The 24,893-nt window shown below is 38.6% G+C and overlaps 1 protein-coding gene across 1 annotated transcript in view; it reads right to left on the reverse strand.

The window, feature by feature from the left end:
- Positions 1–247: 247 nt before the first annotated feature.
- The window catches only part of LOC114419833 (transformation/transcription domain-associated protein-like), a 37,408-nt gene continuing 12,762 nt past the window's right edge, over positions 248–24,893 (reverse strand). The window contains exons 10-35 of the mRNA XM_028385634.1: positions 19,202–19,283; positions 18,676–18,728; positions 18,495–18,560; positions 17,186–18,418; positions 15,859–16,851; positions 15,433–15,768; positions 14,443–14,698; positions 14,127–14,349; positions 13,651–14,038; positions 11,969–12,118; positions 11,670–11,891; positions 11,350–11,571; positions 9,793–10,443; positions 8,567–8,827; positions 8,135–8,482; positions 7,130–7,542; positions 6,623–7,052; positions 4,979–6,277; positions 4,351–4,611; positions 3,969–4,259; positions 3,407–3,886; positions 2,454–2,885; positions 2,021–2,299; positions 1,300–1,848; positions 965–1,174; positions 248–662 (exon numbers count right to left, since the gene is read on the reverse strand). Of these exons, the coding sequence (XP_028241435.1) occupies positions 543–662; positions 965–1,174; positions 1,300–1,848; positions 2,021–2,299; positions 2,454–2,885; positions 3,407–3,886; positions 3,969–4,259; positions 4,351–4,611; positions 4,979–6,277; positions 6,623–7,052; positions 7,130–7,542; positions 8,135–8,482; positions 8,567–8,827; positions 9,793–10,443; positions 11,350–11,571; positions 11,670–11,891; positions 11,969–12,118; positions 13,651–14,038; positions 14,127–14,349; positions 14,443–14,698; positions 15,433–15,768; positions 15,859–16,851; positions 17,186–18,418; positions 18,495–18,560; positions 18,676–18,728; positions 19,202–19,283 (10,248 nt within the window). The 3' untranslated portion in view covers positions 248–542. The remainder of the gene's footprint in view (positions 663–964; positions 1,175–1,299; positions 1,849–2,020; positions 2,300–2,453; positions 2,886–3,406; positions 3,887–3,968; positions 4,260–4,350; positions 4,612–4,978; positions 6,278–6,622; positions 7,053–7,129; positions 7,543–8,134; positions 8,483–8,566; positions 8,828–9,792; positions 10,444–11,349; positions 11,572–11,669; positions 11,892–11,968; positions 12,119–13,650; positions 14,039–14,126; positions 14,350–14,442; positions 14,699–15,432; positions 15,769–15,858; positions 16,852–17,185; positions 18,419–18,494; positions 18,561–18,675; positions 18,729–19,201; positions 19,284–24,893) is intronic.

The following is a 24,893-nucleotide window of genomic DNA, read 5'->3' on the forward strand; positions in this document are numbered from 1 at the left end:
CCCCATGGACTATAATATTCAATTCATACAAAACCTTTCAAAAAAAAATTCATACAATCTTAGGAATCAATTTGAGTGTTTAGTTATATTCTAATGTAACAAATATTATTTTAATAATCAGTGTTTTTTTTTTTTACTTTCATTTGTTATAGAAATATAGTTTTTCATTTGATGGATAAAATCCCTACCGTTGGGGGGCAACTGTTGTAGTTATCTATTGAGTTAAATAATAGAAGTAACAGGTTAATTCTGCACAAATTTTAAAAATCGTCTTCTACTCATGATTTACAGATGTACACGCGTCGAACCGCGTTAAATAACCCGCGGATCACTTGTACAAAACAACGACCACGTAATATTAAAATGGGTACCTACCGGGTCATGTTCTTGTGGCTAATACTCTACGGTGAATCGCTCTATAGCCTATAGAAGATAAATGAAACCCAATATAATGATTTACAATTGGGTTTCAACACAATTAGTAGCTGGAATATGTACACACATATTTACGGTCCTGCTACATACTTCTCAAGAATCAGAACTTAGAACCAGGGATGCCACGTTGGATCCATCATGCACAAGTTTCTTGGGTTCAAGGCAGCTTCAACCAACTCAGTAACACCCCTCTGCACAGGTTGTGGTGGATCCATAACGTTTTCCTCCTGTATAAAAAAACAAACGTAAATACTAAATATTGAAATAGCAGCATACAATATACCATGTGATCCCCTTTTCTTCCCCTTTGTCTTGGTACTTATTAAAGAGCATCCATAAACTTGTCCAAAGGATAAAAATGGATTGCTTTATTTTTACTAACCCATCATATACTAAGAAATTTGTTACATTTCATCTATCAAATACTATTAGAAAGGAAACCTGATTGTAGAATTTCCAAATAAATTAAAGCAAAGGATAAATAATTTCAGAAAATTGATAAGGGCACGCAATTTTGTTAGTTGCTCACCTCTTCAGAAAAATTCTGAGGAGCAATTCCCTTAACCCTTGTAATAACATGTTCCACATTTGTGATAACTTTCTGTTTGAAGTCAACAGGGCTCATAGTACCACCTGCAGCCATAGAGGCAATGGGCATCCCAAGCGGTCTTCTCCAAGACCAAGACAGTAGCTCATCACGGAAAAACATTGCTAGATGATGCCATAGGTGCTGGCTTTGCTGCAATACCAGTAATTTAAGAACGAATCAATTGGTGATCTTGCATGACATGAATTAAAATCAAGATATTGATATTGAAAAGCATTCAAGTTTCTGTTATGTATGTATGTATTCTCAGTTCTCACTTTAGGTGAAGCCACAGCCTGTGCAGCTGCACACATTGAAGATACGATAAGGCCTTCCACTCCATGGGAGAAGAAGGCTTGCATATTCCTTGTCAGCCTAAATGGGACAGGCTCATTAAACTCAATCAATCCATTTGCATCATACGCAGGGTGAAAATCAGTTTGAAATATTTTTCCAGTGTTCTTTGCAAACAAAATCTTATTCGGGGACCTCCCACCAATTTGTAGCATGAAGGACATGAAACTTGAAAGGGCTAACTGGATGGCGAATTGCTTCTTGAAAGCCCAACTATGGTTGCCACTAGGTAGAGTTTTGTACATATACTGTGAAAAGATGTTGTCATTAACAAGATTTTTTGTTATTTCATTATAGGCTTGCAGACGGAGATCCACAACAGCTTCTGGTGATATTTGGCCAGATATAGCTTGGTTCAATTGCTCCTTGAAATAGGTTATTGGAAGATCTGCCTCACGGTCATTCCTAGCACAATGATTCTCATAGACCTCAAGGAAAGTGCTATACATCAAATCATCTTCTACCATGCGAACCTGTCCATGCAAAAATTCAAGTAGGATTATTAAAATATACTTTTAAGTAGGTAAAGGTTTCATTTGCAGTCATGGTAGTCTTGATTGCAATCAAGACCATGAGTCTATCTCTCTAAAAGAAATAGAAGTGAAAAAAAGAAAAAAATGTACAGGGAAAATTAATTTAACTAACCTGGGACCAAACAGGAATAATTATCGGTGTGTGAATGCATATGTGACGGCGTCTTGATTCCTTGTGCTTCTCAAACATTTGGTTCATCACACGGAAAAGCTGCAGTATGCGTTCATCACTTCTAGCATTGGGAGTCAAAGATGTCTGGACAATAAAATGGCGTTGGGAACCATCAGAGCCAATTAGAGTCAAGCGCCGAAAACTGCTCCCATGCCTCCGCACAATTGGAATATCAGCAGCAACCCTATCCAACTTCACGGTATGATCTGGTGCAATTTCCTGCAAGAAAATAAAACAAAGAATGAGTATGGGATGCACCAAATACTCCCCAGGTCAACTTGAGGTTTTATATATATATATATATATATATATATATATATATATATATATAAGGCTTTTGACATTGTTTGAAAAAAAAACCAGAAGCAGTCACCTGATCAGTGAAATATTGCCCTGGAACTTCAACATCAATAACGTGGAAGTCCCGCAATACCTTGCTTTCTTCTTCCAACTTTAATACTGCTGGAAACCTATCCTCAACATTGCTTTGAAGAACATTTTTCCAGTGTTTCAACCGCTCAGTCAGTTGAGACAAAGTGGATGGGAAAGTAGCAGTGCTTTCTGGATCAAGATCACGTTCAAAATCCTGTTTGTACTCCCTTACAAAATCAACATGCTTATTTACAGCATCAGCAGAAAAGCAAGCCCTACAAACACCCGAGAGCTCTTTCTTGAGAGACTGAGGAACTTCTGCAGTTGTAGCTGTTGGATATTTGTAGCAGCGGTGGAGCAAAGCATTAACCACTGCCAAAAGTCTCTCTTCGGGAAGAGTGACAAACCTTGAACCAATTTCTGTTAACAGGGTCTGCAAAATAAAATGTTGTCATAATCATCCAAGTATCTTGTAGTTTAGGCAACACATGAACCAGATGTTATTTTCAGATACATTGGCACAATTCACAACATAACAGGTATGACCAAATCATTTTAATTCGGTGCTAGACTGCTAGTTCAATCCACAGAAACATTATGCAAACAACATGAAAGATGAGCTTCCAGGAAATACCAAAAGTAGAAAATTTTGCTACATATCCAAGTTTATATCAAATATCTACAGTTCTTCATGTGCCTTTGTTCAGTGTTTCCCTTCATGTCAAATTTGCTACATTGATAATTGATTCATAGCTCCAATCAATAAATGTATACAGTTATCCCATTGTTTGTCCTAATTCCTAAGTGCTAGCAGCAATAATTTAGTTTGATTTTGAGACCAAGTGCAGAACTCTTTCACACATGCAATCGGGAGAAAGGTTGGGAGATGGTGAGGTTGCATAGCATTACTGTTAAACAAAGCAAATTAAACATAAACCCCTGAAAGAAAATCACCTCGAGTTCACTGGCCAAATTAGCATGCTTTCCCCTAAGAGCCTCCATTATATCTTTTGCAGCCTCAAAAGCACTGGCAGCTGAAGCCACAAATCCTAAAGCACCAGGACGTCTTAAAGTATTTTGACCACCTTCATTTCCAGAAACTTGCTGCAAAGGTTGGTCATTTCCATTGTGTATGCTGCTTTCTGCAATTGTAGACCTTTCGGGTTCTTGCCCATGTGAGTTTCCACCATCATGAGATCCAATTCCACCTGGCTGGGAGCCTTGGTGAACTTGAATATCAGATGGCAAGTTACTGCCACCTGGACCTTGTACTCTTGAATTTCCATCAGACAACCCACCAAGAGAACCAACACTAGTAGTACCAGAAACACTTTGTTGAGTTCTTTGTTGAGCCATTGCTATTCTACCAAGTTCAGATTTATTGGCAACATCACGTCGTTCCAGCAAGTATGTGCGCAACCAATAATACAGAGCCTGAAATTCAGGAGAAGAAAGTAAGATAATTTAGGATCTAAAAAACATTTCCAATGAACAAATGCAATTATGCAAACATCACCTGAGGATACAATGTTGCAATCTTCAAAAGAACAAGTTTACAGTGAGGAGCTTCTGTCCTCTGCAGGGAGAGTAAGAGCTGTGGAATCCAAGAAAGCCAAACCCAGTGTGGTACTTGTTCATAGTACTTATCAAATGACCTTCCAACAGGCTCATTAGGAGTATCGAAGCTAAGAAGATAAAGCACACGAGCAAGATGGCTTCTTGAATTGGACACACCAAATTTTATACCTTGCAATAAGCAGCTGACAGCATATTCCAACCAAATCTCATCCTGAGTTTCTCTGTAAGCCTATTTGAAGTAGATGACAGATAAGTACAAAGCTCAAGTTAATACTTAATGGTCATAGAAAGTAACATGAAAAACAGATATGAGTAGTTACCATATCACAGTAGTTTCCCCAGCTTATCCATCCTTTAGGCAAGTTTTTGAAAAGACTAATAGCATTTGAATAGTTAAGATTAGCAGCCTCAGAATCATTCAATTTTAACAAGAAATCCCCTTTCAGACGGAAAATTTCAGCCTTGTGCTTTGCAGGAAAATACTCTAGATTAGTGCTGTTGATCAGATTAATACCATTTGTAAGTTCTCCCTTATTTTCTAGGTATGCCTTTGCCTGTTCAGTTATCTTAACAAATGCTTCCTGTAAATACATCAAAAAGAGCAGATCAGATAAAGTCTACACAAGTTCTCAAATATCAGAGTTCACTGTAGTCAAATATGGACACATACTCCGGAAATAAAACAGGTATACTAATGCTATGCATATATATATGCAAATGTAATTGTTAAGAATTCCTATGTATGCACCAATATGGACACATACTCCAGAAATAAAACAGAACTTGACATATGATGATAAGGTCAAAAAATTATCAGAACAATTATCAATACAATGCATGTAAATCCCACCCCGAAGAATAGACCCATATATAATTCAAAATGTATAGATACTGACATAATGATAAAAGCAAAGAATCCTCTAACTACAACAGAAGTGGTTATCATACCTGCACTTCCATGGTTGAATGGCCATATAATTTTTCAAGTATGGTGACACAAACATCAAAAAGGCCTTGCTTACGAGCAATGTGAGCAAGCCTGTTGACAGTCCATGCTTTGTCACGGTAACCAAGATGATGAAGTGCTGAATTTGTGGTGCCAAAATCTTTGAAAGCGTCTATGACAGAGTTGTACATTTCATTCCTCCACTGCAGCAAATCATACCAAACAGACATATTATCCCATTCATTTGGAGTTCTTAGTCTCCACGTCTCAAGAATGTCCTTCAGATCGGCATAAAGGTTTCCTTGCACACCAACCACCGAATTTCCAGAGAGTTTATTTCCATTGGAAATGTCCATTAGAATCCTAGCTGACTCTTGAACTTCAACTATTTGTTGGAATTGCTGCAGGAGAGGAATTCTGGAATGAACAGACATTTCAGGCAGCTGCCACCATTGTTCCAGAGCAAGATCAACACCTTTACCTACCATATTCTCAGCATCACCCACTCCATTTGTATTTTTATCATGAAGAGCAAAGTATGCTTGAATTAGACGAAGCTTTGGAGTTTCTTCCACTTGAGCCTTGGGAATGACGTGCTCCTTCATATACGTCCAGTCAGGAAGTTTCCAAAGACTGTCAAGCAGAATTTCATAATTCTCAACACTCTTGCCAAAGTCAGCTAGTGCATCCCATTGACTAAGTTGACTGGCACAGTATAACCATTGCTCCTCCCATAGACACATCTCAGCCTTGGGTACAGTGTTATTGTATGTTCCTTGAGTTGCCTTCACCATGGCTTGATAGAACAGGCTTTGGGCACGGTGCCAGTAACCATGCTGAACAAGAGAAAGCCCAGCCCGGGTTTCGGCAGTGACTGATCTCTTCTTCCACAACCCACATCTCATATCCTCTTCATTGAGCAAACGATAGAGCTCGGCCAGAGACTCAGAGCATTTGGAATCATTCGGGAACAACATAACATGACTTTCCAGCAAAGCCAGTGCAATGTGCCATGCATTATATGTTTTCCCAATATATTTAATGAGCTCACTTGGCATTCTGGGTTGAGGATGGCTCAACTGAAGCCCTTCTAATAGAGCTTGCACAACATTTGGTCTGTTGGCTTGCTGCCTCTTATGGTAATCTTTAGACAAAAGATTAATCATTGGTTTAGCAAGTGTTACTTGTTCGTCTTTATTCAATGTAACCCAGACAATTGGAAATACCAGTACCCACAAATGGTATGCAACATTAGCATCTGTGTGGGCTAACTCTCTCAATGGAATTAATAGATCAGCCACCTGGAAGAATTTTTATCATTGAGAGACTGTAAAATATTTGTCGATAATTGCACAACAGATAGTTACAAATTTACAAAGGGTGTCACAGAAAATGGTGATAGGACTGTAGTCCTCTTCAATTTGACAAATCCGAAGTAAAATGCCAAAAAACAAAAGATTTCATCATTTAAACAACGTTCTTCACTTTAAAATATAAGAAAATTTCCACATAGTACTGTGCCGCTACTATATCTTGGACCTTCATTATGTAATAAAATAACCAAGGCAATAAAACTAAAGATTTACAACCTTAACTATGACAGACAATTAGTACTTAAAACCTTAGACATTAAACATTTAGTTTACCTGGAGTTTGCTCGTGCTGTTAAGAAACTGTGCATGCTTAAGCACAAGGGCCTCAAACGTTAGTGGAGCATCATCAGATCCTTCAGATACATCATTAACCTTGTGTGGCATCCCAGATAATTCCAGAATAGAACTTGAAACCAAAAGTGGTTGAACCCTGGCAGAATTTGGAGCTAGTGTAATAGGCTTATCCTCAACTAATATTGCCAGGAGAAGATCAAGGCCTTGTTTAAGCCAGAAAACATCACTCAATGCCCCCCAGTCTTGATTTTGGATAATAAATTGAAGTCTGGTAAAAAGAGTTTTCCCGAGAGACTCATGATAGAGAGAGAAAAATTTCATCCTAACTTCAGGATCTCTGGCTCGTAAACCAAGCATAAATAGCCTTTCCACCTTCTGGAAAACCTCTTGACGCAAGGGTAAAGGATATCTGGAAATCATTTAAAAATAATCAAGACAGAATACAATTCAAGCATAACACAGACAAACTTAAAATGAATAACTTACTTATTTGAATCTGCACAAATCCCATAAAGAAGTTCAAGATATTTCCTGTCCCACTCTTCGAGAGCAACGGGTATGAAGTTTTGTTTATCAACTTGTGACAGCTTATGAAGAAAAGAAACTATCTCCTTAGGAGAAAGAAAGGAACTTGGTGTGACTGAAGTTCCTTGTTTACAGAAGTCATCTTCAATCCAACCTTTAACCACATCAAGTATGCAAAGAAGTACACTAGCATCAATTCCTTTCTCTGAGAGTAAAGCATTCAATATTTGGGATACAGATCGCTTGCAGTCGGTAACAACCATCACTCTATCAGTGATAAGTTTCAAAATCGATTTTAGATTTGAAATAACTGCTCCAACATCAGCACCTTGACGAGAAGATGTGACTGCTGAATCTGGATCTGTTCTCTGGCCCTAATAATGTAGGAAAATTTATTAAGTAAAAAAGATTAGAAACAGAGAAATAAATCAAGCATAATTGTTACAGATTTTAACCAAAAACAAATAACAATCAATAAGACAAGATATGTTAATCAAACTAGAATGGCCTGGATAGATATAGTATACCAGATTCAGACTAAAAAAAAGGCACAGGGAATGCCTGCTTGGTAGGTGTTACTAAATTACACCATGGAATTTTATTTTCAAGCAGAATATATGGAAGATATAAATAGAAATTGGCATGTATCCAAAAAAGAAATATAGGAACTGACATAAACACTTAACTACTTCACTCTGGTTAAAATTAAGCACATCTATAGCCAGTGTCATTATCCTTAACTGACTAAGGTGAATAGTACTGATTAGAAAAATGATATTTTTAAAACTAATAATGAACATGATTTTAATGCATGCATGTGTTGACTGATTTATCATGCATATTTTTCCTCTAAATTCTAACTCTAATTCTTTTTGTTTCTACTATAATTTTTATTTTAATAGAAAATTCATTTTAATCCTAGACTTCAATAAAAAAAAAAATAATTCAGAAGGAAAACCAGCATACTTGTCTTAAATGAGAGCCTGCCGATGAACCCATATCACGTTGCAGCCGTTGAAGAATGCGAACCAAAATTAAAGGATCAACAAAGTTCCTTTGTACCTCTGTCAAGGTTTTTATGACAAGCAATAGGAAACTAATTGAACTAGCATTATTATCATCACTAGACGTTTGAGGAGCTGTGACAGTGGTAACATGCTTCTGTATCAAATCATCAAGCTTCTGGTGCAACAACTTAACATCAGCAGGCGTGGTAGTTGCTTCTTGAGGAAAAGCAACAAAAATCATCTTCAACAGTGAGCAAAAAGATTTGCCAGCATCTAAAAGTTTATGCTTGAAACATGGTTCAAGAATCTGGGAGGAAAAACAATTACCCAATATAAAAATTGAATCATTGAGTAAATAAATAAATAAAACAAAAGGTAACGATAGGCCTACTTGAGAAATCTGGTTAATGTTATTTCTTATGAACAAGTGAGGTTGTTTCTCTAAAACTTTGTTCATGACATCTAAACCCTGTGCCAGTGCAGTGGATGGATCCTTTGCTTGAGACGGCTGTATACTGCTCAGAAGTTTTTCCAAATAATTAAATTTTACATTTGCATTTGGCCACACTTCCAAAGCTTGTGACAGTAGCTCCAAAGCTTGTTTGTACATGGCACTTGCTTCTTTGTCCTTTGGCTCTATGACTAGAGCAACCTAATCCCAAAAATCAGAGACAATAATCAATAAGATCCACAGAAACGGAATGTTCTAGAAGGGGTTGTTGAGTATACATTGTGAATCTTTTCAACAAGCAATCATACTTTTGCCTCAGCATCATACTTGTCATCTCTAGACCTCAAAGGGCAGGTGACTATGAAGCACAAATATGACACAGGACACAAGGATTTGGTAAAATTTTAAAAATCAATTAGGACACGACACAGTTATAATATAACATATAAAATTAATCTAAAAGTAACAAAAAAAATCTTTTATAACGAGAATATCATAATACATATTTTAAAAATGAGCACGAGTCATTGCAAACATCATTAAATGTTTTTTTTTATCGGCAAAAATATGAATATATTATCTATAGTAGTAATATCAGTACAAGTGGTACTATTGTATTTACATCCTAGAGTCATTATGTGCGGAGCTATGGTGTCTGAATACACGCTTTAGTGCAAGAATTAGGCAGCCATAGATCTGTATCTAAACTAGGATCCCAACCACAAAAAATCTATAAACCAACTTATCTAACTATCATGGTATCTAATTTTTATTGGCATAAAAGTTTAAGAAAAAAAAAATAAACTTATAAAATGCAACTAAAAATATTTGTTTTCCATGCAGCTACTACTTAGAAGTGTCTGAGATTAGGCAAGTGAATATTGACACAATACCCTTTAAACCATTAATGCATAAGGATGGCAGATAAGAGCTGCACAAACTATAAATCATTTTTAGAATAAAAGATAGTATGGCCATGCAAGTACCAACATCATCAAATTCAAACTGCAAGTTTACAAGCATTAGGGAAAGCAACCATGATTTAAACATCCACAACATCAAATATTGGATATAGTGTTTTCATAAATGTAAAATTTTTTGCTGAGGTAGCCAAATAGCATCATCACCATGGAAATGTAAAAAAGCAGGTTAGAAGTAAGCCTCACTCTGATAAGAAAATTGATAATCATTTCCTCCATTGCAGCATTTGGTTTAAATTCTTCATCAGGTTGACTGGCAGATCCAGGGGTTTCAATGTTAGTGATTGATGAAGGACCACCTGGTGACATGACACCACATAGGGAATGCAGACCAGGCTCTGCTTTTACTCGCTTAGTTGCATCTTCAGGAAATGTAGACCCATCGACAGATCGCTTAGAATCAGCCGAGCTAGGATTAAAGACGTCATTGATTTGGTTAGGTGCATCAGAATCAGTAACAACTTTCATCTCACTTTGTCTTTGCCTCTCCCAGTTAACAACTAATCCAGCAAGTTCAATGGCAAGACGTCTGTTCTCTGCTGTGGTATTATAAGGCAATCCAAGGCGACTAAGAGAATTCACCATCTGAGGAACAAACTGTGCTCTGCAGCTGTAGAAGAGATCGGAATGGCGGACAATAAGTTGGAATATGTGAATAAGATTCGGAATTGAATGACCTTCTTCAACAAGGATTTTCTTGGTATATCTTATCCATATTGGCATCCGAGAATCACCAAGGGGCAAACGTCGAGGCAGTGCTGGCATTAGAATGTCAAGAGCCTGCTTGACCAACATTTTATTTTCCGGTTGGCAGGTCCTGAGAAGAGCAACAAAAACCTGCAGTTGCAAATCAGTGTCAGGGTACAGATATACACACATTATTTTTGCCAGTGAGATTCAGTTAGATACAAAATAAAGACAGTATTTCAAAGTACATTCATATTTCAGATAAAGCCAAAAACAACTCCCATTAGCTAGGCTCTGTAAGAAATCTGTTACGCATCTAGTTTTGACTTGAAAGCTCCTTAAATCCCAAAAAAGCACCCTTAGAAGCACAAGACTATATCCAATTTCTATGGAAAACAGACCCATAAAAAGGGAAAGAAACTGGACATGATTACATGCCATAAAATCCAGTGCCTTCAAGAGCAAAACATGAAAGATATTTGTCAAAACATGTTCAAATCTAAATGTCTATTATTTGTCAAACATGTTTAAATGGTAAACAGATTAGCCATATTTTGCAAGAAAGCATCCAAGCACTATACCACCTTACATTTATATATTTCACTCAATCATTTAGATGACAACTGGAGTGGTGTTAGAGTATGTGTGGCATGCTGCATTTTGTATATTCTATCACACATTAATTGTGTTAGTTACTTAATCGTCTATTAGTTGGTATATTTTGTCACATGCATTAATTGTAGCAAATTCTGTTAGATTGACAGGCTGTTAGAGTTGTTAAAAGACTGTTCAAGAGATGTTAAATTCCATGGTAGCAGTCTCACATCTAAAACTAACTTTGTTATACGAATCCTGTTATGATCTCTACAAATAGGTGTTCCCAGCATGTAGAGACACCGATCGTAGTTTTCAGATCAAAATTCTCTCAATACAAATACATAACTCTCTCCTTTCACATTTTTCACTACTTTCTCTCATTTACTTTCAATTTCTCACCTGTTCATGTTTACAAGATATGAATAAGGAACATTTTAAAAGAAGTCGATGTTTCCATACCTGGAGTATTATTTTTTCTGGGGCTTGATATGCCTCCAAGAAATGGCAAACATTCACAAATGCCCATTGTTTGCTTGCAGTGTCTTCACGCTTAAGATGATTCCACCCAAACTTTATCAGTTCCTTCCTATGATGGACAAGATCATTTTGAAGATATTTAAGAAGCAAAGTGGCAAGCTGCAGTAGTTCTATTCTTAAAGGCTCATCATACTCAGCAGAAACCTACAGAAGAGGGACAGAATGCATTGAGAGACATAGAAGAGCTTACAAAGCTATATCAAAAAAAAAACTGAATCATGAAGATTTTTTAATTTATATACCTCCTCTGGAGGATCGAGAAGTTTATCAACAATTGTTTTTATTATAGAAGGATCAACAACTTCCCAACTTTGACCATTTTGAAAGGCATGTGCAAGCATTGGAAGAATGAGCATTTGCATCACAATCACCAAATGGTCATGACCAAGTTGTTTTGATTGGAAAAGGCTGAGAAAATGCAATAGAAGAGCCTTTTTCATGCTTGGTGGATAACCTTCTGCCACCTAAAAGGCATCAACATAATAAAATATAAGAATGAACCAAAATCTCAACAGGAATTTCAAATCCAATAATGAAGTACCTCAATAATGTAAAACTCCTTCAGGAATGTATAGTCAATCCGACTATGAAATAAGAATATGGTAAGTATATCAAAGAGAACATTCACTTCGTTTTTGTCATGTCTCAAGTAATTAAGGAAGCATTTGACAAGCCATTTGCTTTCTTTAACCTGCAATTCCATAATGACCATCAAAACAAGTTAACCAGCCACTTGAAAAGCAAGACAATTTAATAATGTACAGTTAAAATTATTTAAATTTAAAATATACTAAAATCAGCATTTGAACAAAGTAAAAAATTTAAAATACCATGAATACTATTTGATAACAGAAAACAAAGCAGTAATAGAGATAATGATAGGAGTAAAAGTTATAAATGGGAAAACTTTAAGTAAATAATGCATATCATATGCACATAAATTTTCTAATCGATATAGTAAGCGTGCAGTTGCAGTGGTAGAACCACACAATATAAAATGAAAATGACTTCAAATGTAACTTAGCCTTAGATTGTTCGCTAGGAAGAATGAGCTTCTCACTACTAAATAATGTGGCCTAAATTTTAAATAATGGCATCGTATAGTTAATGCACAACATAAAGTCCAAAGAGAAGATATCTAGTAAAGAAACCAAAAAAATCAATACAAACAAATCGGTCAAGGAAGCAAATGTTTAATCTACAAAAATTAACTGTAAGGTAGACTGCAATGAAGTGGCAACTTCTCCATATATGTTTTAACATTAAAGCAATGCCAACAAGGGTTAATAGATGCCTTAAAAAACACAACTTTGAAAGTTGGCGACTGAAACAGGAGGAATCGCCGGATTTGCAACAAATCATTGAAGACAATGAGATTTGATGACACGTTCAACTTGCTGCCTCCACAAAAGAAAATTCTTATCATCTAATTTTTCAGAAAGGTGTGAGAGAAGGTTGGGGGAGTGGAAGAGGTGGGAAGAGACTTATTTTCAGCCATTTACTGATCTCACCGAGCTCTGTAATACCATTTTGAAGTTCTGAGAAACTCAAAGAAAACAGAGAAAATGGATTTAGATTTCATTCACCAAGGGTAACAATAGCTTACATCAGTGTATTTGAAGGCTCAGCTGTCATAGTGACAGCTGGCATAACTAACCTCACCAACTATAAGTGCTAACTACCCAACGACAGTTGGATAATTTTTCCTGTTTACAATACTCTCACAACAGATAAGTAAATTGACAGAAAATAGCATTAAGAGGATGAGATTTTAGAGCTGAATATGAGTAATTAATCCCTCTTCCAAATCGATCTATTTCTCAAATCATCACAAATCTGGATCCATGTCCACGGGGAAATTGCTGAAAAATAATCATAAGGTATGAAGCATTAAAAACAAATCGCTATTGAAGAATTCAGCAAATGCTTATTGTTGTTTGTCAAATAAAAATGTGCCGGCATGACCAGCATCTGCAATGCTAAAGATGTCAATGAACAGCTGGACTCCAACAATTGAGAATCCAGAGCCCATAACCCCTATTATTCTACACGCTTGCAATTATACTAAGATAAAAACTGTCGAGATCAAAAGCAAAGAACACAATTAGCATGCCATGAAATTATATAGGGAATCATTCAATAATAGAAACAAGGAATCAAAAAAAAATCCCAAATCCACAATGATGATACAGCACTAACAACATTGAGCTTGATTATACATACTTGCACTAGGTTCAGCTCCTGTTCTTTTTGCAATCGGGATATTCTTGCAGGTGACTTCCAAACAAGTACTAATGTATCAAACACACTACGATTACTTTGTAACCAACCAGGGATTAATTTGACCAGGGTTTTTATAAGTGCTAGCCCCTGAAAGTAAGCATCAGATGTTGCATTGGGAGGAGCCGGTGGATTAGAAGCATCAGTTGATGGAGCAACAACACTTTCTTCGCCTAATAAACTAGTATGTGTACTTGTGGATGCAGGAGCCACTGTCACATCAGATTTGAGCGGAAATTCAGAAAATGCACTTGCAAGTATCTTTTGCGGTGATTTTGCAAGTTCATCTCTTAATGGCTGGCCAGCTTCTGAACGAATTATATACATGAAACTAAATTTACAGCAAACATGAAAAAGAAACAATGTCAGCATCCAACCTTACTAGGTATATAATTAAAGCTCAGCAGTTCAACACTCACCGCCTGAAATACTTTGGTTCACTTAATCGAGCAAGAAAATAATCAACAGCAAGGGGTGCATATCGATTTAAAAACTTTGTAAGTGGAAGGCGATATGGACTGTTGATTTCACTATATACTTGTCCTGGGGGAAGAGCTCCTTCTAAATCAATAGTCAAGGTTACAAGTTCATCAAGGAACTTTGAGGCAGCAGGAGGAAGCAAGTGAAAAAGCTCAATTATAGCTACAAGAATAGAGAAGACATATCAGTGCAAGTATGATCTAAGGAAGTTGCATTAGACACTTGCATTCATAGGTTAAACCATAGATGTAAAACCTGCAGCAATCTTTGGTTCTTCACCAGCCTTCCATGACTTCTGACTCTGTGCCAACTTTTCAGGCTCCAGCCACCTCTTTAAATGCTCTAGAAGTTTTCCACCCAAGGTAACATTAAACCAATTGGATAACAGTTCGAGCAGGCGGGCTAGACCAAGCAGAAGAGGCATGCTGAGATTTTTTGTGTGTGCCAAATTGACCAATATAGGTCTAAGGCTGCTTTGTAGAAGTTCTTTGGGCATCCTTTGATTAATAACCTAGGTGGCAGGGTGACAGATGTAAATGAGGTTAAAAAGTAATTCCATGTCTATTAAAAGCATGCACGCAAAACTAAAGCAAAAATACAGAAAAGATAAGATCATGTAAACAAATTATTTGTTTTTTTTAACACTTCCACCAGAATAATATAAGAAATAATGAGATAGGCAGGAATATGGGGGAATGGATGAAGGAAAGAAGACAACCATCAGATTTGAAAAAGGAGAGTTCTCTATTCCTAGAATTGGAAGAGGAAAGTCTCTCCTATAATTCTGGTGAAAGCCCTATCTTTAGCATCTATAGTCCCATAGATTCATGAGAATAAGGGAATAAACAAATTCTTAAATTCTCTACACTATTTCCTTAGTTATGAACTAGATCCGACTATAACATTTGAATGTTAATTATGAATATGCTTTTAATTTTGGGATCTTTTTATTTATTTCCTAGCATGTGTACTTGTGTAGTATAAATTATTTAACTTGTATTGAAAATATTCAATATAGCAGCCATCCTGGGATCCGCTATCCAGTTATAGTACTTTTGGGTTTGGCTGCTCCACTATCTTGATAACTATGATCAGGAACAAATGACGATGGACAAGATAGGCATTAAGACTTCAAAACTCTATCAAACAACAGATGTTTGTACAATTCATTAGGGATATATCTGCACATAAATTGTGATCAAGCCAACGAAGGAGCAGAAACTATACATCATACAAGCTAACTACCTGTCGCAGGCCCTCCTTTGCAACAGCAACAATTTCTGGAGTCCGACAGGTTAAAGACTTGAAAAACATTGAAACAATCTTGGCACGCAGCTCAGAGTGATTTGGAGTTTTAAAATCAGCCCATGCCATTGCCGTACAAAGCAACTCAATGCAAGCTGTTCGAAGTTTAGTCAACGATGTCATCACTTTGGGGTTGATAAACTTAGCAACCCACGCATTATCGTCAGACTCTGCTATTTGCAAGGCTTCTTGCAGGAAATTAACCAACTCTGGAGTCAACTTGAGAAGAGGTGGCCTCAATGCTAGACAAAAATTCAATGCTGTAACTGTTCCAACCTACACAAGATATAACCAAGTAAACTAGTAAATGGATAAATGCTCAAAGAAAGATCGAATAAAATGTCATCAGGAAATAAGAAAATGTACCTGCTGATCAACAGTCTTTAACTTGAGTGATCGCACAATAAGAGGCTGGAGAAAAGGCTGATACAATGGCTCTAGTAATTCAGACACCTCACTACCAGTCCTACTAGCTAAAAGTGCCAAGCATGATTGTACATTCTTTCTCACAATAATAGATGCATTCTGGTTGAACAACTCTTGAGCAAGAAAATCAACTACTCCTTGAAAGCTCTGTTTGCGTGCCTCACTGTTAGCTTCATCAGCATTATTTACCACTCGAAGAACTTGAGTGAGCACTTGACTTGTCTCCTCCTGCTCCTTGCTAGCATATATGGGAAGCTTTTTAAGGACATATATTAGACCACGCACAATTCTTACTTGAAAAAGGCAAAGAGTCTCAACAGTGACCTTTCCGACCAAAGCACCAAGTCCCATGACGCCACCCATCTGTGCTTGCCACGTAAGCCCATAGCAACAATGCAGAAGACGGGGCAACAGTTGTTCAAATACAGGAACACGAACACTAGGGGGCGGAGAATATACAGGATTCATTGATGGACTAGAGACAATCATAGGTGTACCTGGCCCTCGGGACATTATGAAGTCAGTATGTTTTGAACGAGCTAGAAATACAAGTGTTTCTGCAAACACATTTAAAGCACCAAGAGCAGCTTTGGCATGGAGCCTGTTTTCATCTGCTAGTACGTCAACTAAAGCATCCAAGAATATTAGAGGGTCCAGCTCCTTCAAATTTGAACAAGCGTTGCTTTTTAGCCTAGAACCTACATGAACACTATTAGAGAGTGATGAACCCCCAAGTGCAGCTGCTGATACATTGCTGGATGAAGAATCGATGTGAAATATCACTGCAAAATGACGACACATATTGGCAACAAAATCATCTGTGGGATCTGCGAGATCTGGCTCACCATTGGCAGCAATGACAGTCATCAAAAGAATTTTGAAAACAGACTTCTCAGCCATAAGTTGGGTCTTTGTCTTTACACCTAAGTCAGCCTGAAGTTGAGGTGTTAATATATTATTGCAGAAACATACTATAACATAAACCCATCTAACATATGCAAGTACTGAGTAAAATATTGGAGGATAAGAAGAGACCAAATTATGTGTATAATACCCAAAAGTAACCACAGTTAAGGAAGTATAATGTGCTAGAGCAAAAAAAGACTGACTGTAGGTGCAGCAGAATTTTTTATAATTTGATTAGACTATCATGGAGGAATGATTCATGAATATGGTGAACAAGAGTTATTTAGTTCCACACATTAATAAAAAATGACAGCACAATTTTTATAGGATATTATATGTACTTAAACAATAAAAAACTAACCTTGACTTCCATTAACTCAGACCTGCGTGATGATTGATCAACTGTAGAAACTAACAATGCAGATAGCTGCTTAGACGTGCATCCCTCATCAGCAACATTTCCAGGCAAATTGAGCTGAGACGATAGGCAAACTCGAAGGAATTTTAGAGCTTGCTTCCGATAGAAAGCATCCATGCCACAATTTTTGTTTATTATAGCTTCCACAGCAAGATTTATACATCGATCAAGTGGCACCAAGAATGGGGTTGCAGGCTCAAATGTCAAAATCAGGCGAAGCCCGTGCTCAGGATTCTCCTTACACTCAAGTGCTAGAGGCTCTTTGAGGAATCGTCTGTTTCGGCCTCCTAACTTGCCAAGAAGCTGCAATGCTTTTGCACCCCAGGGATAGGGAGCTGGTCTTAAGTGAGACCACAAGGCAAGAATCACCTCAGACATAACACTAGCCATGATGGGTTCAAGGAAATCAGGATTTAAACTATCAACCCAAAACTCAAGTGTTCGTAAACCAAGACTCACTAAATCGTCACTTCCCGTAAGACATAATACCAAAGGCTTCATAAGACGAGAAAGGTATGGTAACAGAGAGCTCAAACGCGCAGGTAAGGTCAAGCAAAGCTCCAATAAAAGGTCTCTCATATCTTCTGCAGTTGGCCCTTCCAACATAGCCAGCAGCATATTAAGGCAGGGCTGCAACATGGGGACCAAATCCCGGAGCAAAAGTTCATATTTACACCCTGAAAGTGCCTTGAACATTGTGCGAAGCAACTGCATGTAGCCAAGAGGTCTTTCAACTTCAGTAGCATTTTTCATGCAAGATTCCATTATTACAGGCGCATGAGGCTGCAAAATCCGTTCGAAATCAGATGGTGCTTTAGCAACAGCACCAAATATAAACCGAAAGAGATGCAAAACCAGTTTTGCTGCAGGTGAATCTGGTTGCTTCAAGACATCAAGTTTGCTGCTCACAAGAAAATTAACAAGCACATCTGCGAATGGCCGGTACACTTTCTGTGCTGCTAGAAGGGTAGAGAATATATGGACAAGTTGAGTGTTGGAGATCATGCACTCAAAAAGCTCAGGCATACACAAAGAGAACATATCCATAAGATCTCGAGGTTCCATGATGGCCAAAATCTGTGAGAAAAGATGCAGCATTTCCCTCTCCTCATCCTTCTCCTTGAAAAGTGCTAAGCAATGAACACCACTTTTTAAAACACCAGAAGCTTTGCAAACCTACACAAGAGTCTTAAGTTAACTTAGCCATTAAACTTTAAAACACTGATGTTAAAGTTAAGCCTATTTGTAGTACCTCATCTTCTCTCATGCCCCTCACTCCTTGAGGTGGTGATAAATTAGAAGATGGTGAGACAAGAGCCTGTAATGTTCCATGGATAGGGAAAATCTCATACATGAGAAACGTTATATGTCAAGGAAGGGTGAGGTTGGCAGCAGATCCACAGGCAGAAATTATTATACCGAGGATTCATTACCTGAGGTCTTGGGGAATGTGCATGGGTGATGCTCCATATGATGGTCTTCATTCCTGAAAGTTATAAAAAAAAGTTAAAAAAAAAACATAAACATATGATAAAAAAATATGTATATTTATCAGCCATAAAATAAGGGGGCAAAAGCAATAAAATTAGATGAACAAATGACACTAAAAAAACAAAAAATAAGAAACTACTAAGGGTGATAATGGATCCAATCCAATCAGTAAATCTGATCCAATCCAAACTACAGAAACACAGGTTGACTCGAATATTTGGATTAAATTGGATCAAAAAGAGCTCAGTGGGACCATTATCAGATTAGGTATATGATCATTCAATCTCAAATCCTATGAATGACACTTTTTCTTCTTTTTTTACCAGTTTTTCTATTTTATTTGGATATCTTATTAATATTGTTTAAAAAATTAAGAAAATATACAAATATATATTGGAATTCACTCAACCCAATCCATGATCATCCTTGTCCCCTATGAACTACAGAAGGTTTAAGGATATAAATTACCCATCACTAATGTCTTAATCAAATGTTTGCAATCATTAACTTCCTTCGAATGTTCTACAGGAACCTGCAAAGCCAAAACTGCCTGCAAAGAAAACATGGACCAAAATCACAAAAGCAAAACAAAGATATTCATCTAACAATGCAGAATTGAAAACAACAGAAAAAGTAGTAGTATTTTAACTCGGACAACAAAATATGAGAATCATGATTTTGCACTAATAGCCTTAGTAGGAGTGAAAGTAGTTTTATTCCCTTCTAGCCAAAACAAAGAATACATGGAACATGGTAAACATAAGAATTAGAACTGTACAGTCAACTGTCAAGTTCTGGTTGAAAAAACAACTGAACCATATTAAGTTCAGGAACAATAACTGTACAATTAAGTTTTTGTTACTATGAAAAACAGTTGAAAACAAAGTCTAACTTGGAAACAGGGAATCGTGTTATTGTTAAAACAAAGCAGTATTAAATGCTTTTTCTTTTATAGAAAAATATTCCATGGAAACAGCATTTAAGGAAGGGGATAATGCATCTTCTAAAAACAGAGAGGAACAGTAATTTTCTCATATCATATCATTTTATTACATAAGAGTGAAGTAAGGCTTGCCCGTGTATGATGAGTGAACGTGGGAGAGAGTGCGTGGGAGGGAGGGGAAGAGTGAACGTGAGTGAGAGGGAGAGGAAGAATGTGAGAGAGAGGGACAAAGTGAGAGAGAGGTTCAGTTCCTTTGAGCGAAACACAGAAAGGGAACGTCAGAAGGAAGCAGTGCTGCCGGAAGTCGGTGAGTCTGAGTGGAAAACGGTGAAGTCAAGGAGGAGTAGCTATCTGCGCACACAGATACATGGCAGGAACGGACGTCGGCAGCAAACAACCCGACGGAACTGGAGGGATGATGCAGACATCACCTCTTTCTACTTCACTAGATTCTCAGAGGAGGTAACAAAGGCAGAGCTCTGGCGACACTTTAGCCAGTGGGGGGAACTGAAAGAGATTTTCATCCCCAACCGGAGGAACAGAGAAGGGAAGAGATACGGTTTTGCTCGTTTCAGAGGAGTAGGCGACAGGAGGGGCATCGAAAAGGAGCTCGATAATAGCTTCATACGGGGACTCAAGTTACACGTTAACATCCCCAAGTATGGACGCTGTGAATTGACGAAGGAACCACTCCGACAAAGGCTTGCGGGCGTAAAGGTGGACATGACTGAAAACACGCGACTGGGGAAGGCTCCTCGTGGAGCTACAGTGTATAAATCAGTCAACAGATCATACGCAGAGGTAGCAGCATTGCCAACACAGAGGACGTACCAGTTGACTAGAGCGAACAACCAATCTGCCGGAGGTGATTCATCATCGTCTACGCTGTCGCTAGACATCTCGGAGGAAGACAAGGCTAGATATGAAAATGTTTGGGTAGGCAGATTGAAGAAGCTGGAGGTTTTTGAAAGGCTTGAGGAGGAAGTAGCGTGGCATATAGGCCCAACCATATCGGCCAAATATATGGGTGACGACATGACCCTTCTTCTTGGCCTATCAGATAAGCGAGCAGCAGAGATCATTCGTGAAGAGACAGAACAATCTTCGTCACTGTTCTACTCTTTAACGAAATGGAGTCCTCAACTGCGGATGGGTACCAGATTGATATGGTGTCGTTGCTGGGGTATTCCGATACTCGGGTGGAAGGCGGAATATATTCGGCAAATGGTGGCGGCAGTGGGTGATATGGTTGACATCGATGAAGACGTTGAGAATATGCAGAGATTAGATCGGGCTAGGGTCTTGGTGAGGACACCGCGGCCACCGCTAGTCCACCACACCACGCGCGTCCTTATTGATGGCGTTAGCTACTGCGTTTACATTGTTGAAGAAAATGGCGGTACGGAGACAAAAGGGTACCGCCATGCTAGGAGCTCATGGACGTCCTCGGAAGAGATTATCTCTGACATAGACGGAGACGACTTGGCCACTGTGCGGACGTGGTCGACGGATGTACCTCCGACAGCGGCAGTCGGCGAACTGGGCAGCGAAAAGGCGCATCACCGTTGTGACACTCAGCCAGCTCCTTTAACCATTGGTCTCGACAACGAACCAGTGGGTAATGACCCGTCCGACAGGTTGGTGGTCTCAAAGTCCGCCTCGGACATCGTGGAAAGCTTAATGAGGAAACAATTTGAATGGGGAACAGAAAAGCAGATACCAGCAAGTGTAACGTTTTATGAAAAGTCAATGGAATCAAAGGAGTTGGGTGAAAAACTTCCTCAAATAACCAGTGCAGGCCCCTGTCTTTTTGTTCGTGATTCTGAGAATTCTCTTTATGAGGAAGAAGCAGCAACTCCCAAGTCTGGTCAACACGTGGAGTCTAGTTCACACGAGCCACACACCCCTTCCCCTGGTGTTTTAACAACCCATAATCATATTGGGCCTTCCACCTTTAACTATACAGAAGCCCAGTTGCATGGATCTCATCAGCAACACCAGGACTTATCCAAGGATCTACAGGTGTACTCAAGAAAGAAGTGGTTCAAAAAGAAAGAAGCCCATCATGACTCTTCAACAGAGTTAAAACCTGCTCTCTTAGAAAAAGAAAAGGAAGATACTACGGAGAGACAGCGTGAATTAATATATCAAATGGGGCTGACCCATGGGGGAGATCCACAACAGCTCATGAGGCTTATGGCAGATTTGGAGCAGAGAGATGGTGACATGGCTGCAGAGAAGGGAGTAGACAGATGCACTAATGATTATTCTCTCTTATAACTGTAGAGGCTTGGGGAGGGGGGTTAAGTGGGCTGCTATTCGCAAGCTCAACTTAAAGTATAAGGTGGACTTAGTTTGCTTACAGGAAACAAAAAAAGTCTGTATTACTAAGCTTATCTGTCAGAACCTTTGGGGAGATCCTTCTGTGGCTTGGGATAGTGTCCCAGCAATTCACACTGCTGGAGGACTACTCTGCATGTGGAATAATTCAGCCTTTGAGGTAGAAAGGAAGGTAAAAGGCACGAATTTTTTAATGTTGGCAGGGAAATGGATTAAGGAAGATATGAAGATGTCCATAGTAAATGTTTATGCACCTTGCGATAATGCTGGGAAGAGAGAATTGTGGTATCAACTGAAGCAACTAAAAGACTCTAATCCTGAGGACGTTTGGTGCTTCCTTGGAGATTTCAACAGTATTAGAAGCATGGATGATAGGATAGGCTCCTCTCAAAGGACTGTGGGTGATTATGATACTGCTGGCTTCAATGACTGGATCTCAGATATGGAGTTGCAGGAAATTAAAAGCCATGGCAGTAGATTTACTTGGTGTAGGCCAAATGGATCTGTGAGGAGTAGACTTGACAGATGTCTGGTATCTGAGCAGTGGATAACTAAATGGCCTGATACTTCTCAACAAGTGTTGCATAGGGACTATTCTGATCACTGCCCAATTCTTCTAAAAACAGACATGGTGGATTGGGGTCCCAAGCCATTTAAGGTGATGGATTGCTGGCTTAAAAATAAACATTTCCAAGCTCTGGTCAAGGATGTGTGGTGTGGGGATCAGCAACCTGGATGGGGGAGTATTGTGTTGAAAAATAAATTGAAGGTCTTAAAATCCAGCATAAAAAAATGGAGTCTCGAGTTTGGGGATATTACTAGACATAAGATGCAACAATTGAAGCAGCAGTTACACCAAATTGATTTTTCAGCCCAGGACAGACCCTTGGGGGATGATGAAATGCAGACCATGAAGTCTATACAGCAGGAATTGTGGGAGATTTCTTTTGCTCATGAATCAATCTTGAGACAAAAATCTAGAATCAAATGGCTCAGGGAAGGTGATAACAACACGGCCTTTTTCCATAAATCTATCAACTTCAGAAGGCACTATAATGCAATTCAAGGTATGCTCATTGAAGGTTCATGGGTTCAGAACCCAAAACTGATTAAGGATCAAGCTGTAAGCTTCTTCTCTGCCAGATTTACAGAAGAAAACCATGACAGACCTACCTTGGATGGGGTTATGTTTAATTCCATTACTCACACTCAGAGGGAGGAGCTGATTGCCCCGTTTTCAGATCGTGATCTTAGGGAGGCTGTGTGGAGTTGTAGTGGAGATAAATGCCCTGGGCCGGATGGTTTCAATTTTAATTTCATCAAAGAGTTTTGGGAGATTTTCAAACCAGATTTCAGGAGGTTTGCTGATGAGTTTCATGTCAATGGATGTTTTCCTAAGGGTAGTAATGCATCTTTCTTGGCTTTAATTCCTAAAATCAATCACCCACAGTCTTTTGATGATTATAGGCCCATCTCCCTCATTGGCTGTATGTATAAGACCATTGCTAAATTATTGGCTAATAGATTAAGAAAAGTATTGCCTGGCCTCATTGATGAGAGACAAACAGCTTTCATAAAGGATAGACACATCCTTCATGGAACTTTGATTCTCAATGAAGTTATAGAGGAAGCTAAAAGAAGTAAGAAACCAGCTCTGGTGTTTAAGGTGGATTTTGCAAAGGCTTATGACTCTGTTTCATGGAACTTTCTGGATTATATGATGGTCAGAATGGGGTTCTGCCCAACTTGGAGGAAATGGATCAAGGCTTGCAATCAATCAGCTTCTATATCCATTCTTATAAATGGCAGTCCCTCAAATGAGTTTGTCCCCACTAGAGGTTTGAGGCAAGGGGACCCCTTAGCCCCTTTTCTTTTCAATATTGTGGCAGAAGGATTGACTGGCATGATGAGGACAGCTCTATACAAAGGTCTGTACAGCAGCTATTTAGTAGGGAAGCAGAAGGTGCCAGTAAACATTCTGCAATATGCAGATGATACTGTCTTTGTGGGAGAAGCTTCATGGGATAATGTGTTGGTCATGAAGGCAATGCTTAGAGGCTTTGAGATGGCATCTGGGTTAAAGATTAATTTTTCCAAGAGCAGTGTGGGGATTTTTGGTGCTGATTCTAATTGGGTTCTTGATGTAGCTCACTTTCTCAAGTGTAGACAGATGGAGATTCCCTTTCAGTTCTTGGGGATTCCTCTAGGGGCTAAGTCATCTAGCTGCTTGGTGTGGGAACCTTTGATTAAAAAATTTGAATCAAAGTTGTCTAAGTGGAAGCAGAGAGCTCTTTCAATGGCAGCGAAGGTCACACTGATAAATTCAGTGCTAACTGCTCTACCAATTTTTCTGCTGTCTTTTTTTAGAATTCCTCAAAAGGTGGCTCATAAAGTGAGATCCTTACAAAGGAATTTTTTGTGGGGGGGCTCCCAAGATCTCACCAAAATCGCCTGGGTGAATTGGAAAGATATTTGCCTTCCAAAGGAGTTGGGGGGTCTCGGGATTAAGGATATCTCTAGTTTTAATGTTGCCTTGTTGGGAAGATGGTTATGGGCTTTAGCCTCTAATCAAGATCAGTTGTGGGCTAGAATTCTTATCTCAAAATATTGTGGCTGGGCAGATCTTAATAATGGCAGGGATAGACCTTGGCACTCTTATTGGTGGAGGGATATTCGAAAAGTAAGTAAGCAACCTGACTTTAGTCCTATCCATCAACATCTGGTTTGGAAGGTAGGGGATGGAAGCATAGTCAACTTCTGGAAGGATAAATGGGTTGGGGCTGCTTCAAATCTTGAACAGCAGTTTAATCAGCTGTTCCTCATCAGTAAACAGCAGACCAGTTCTATTTCTAATATGGGTTTCATGTCCCATGGTCA

The sequence above is a fragment of the Glycine soja genome, chromosome 1 (assembly GCF_004193775.1).
Source record: "Glycine soja cultivar W05 chromosome 1, ASM419377v2, whole genome shotgun sequence".
NCBI lineage: Eukaryota > Viridiplantae > Streptophyta > Magnoliopsida > Fabales > Fabaceae > Glycine > Glycine soja.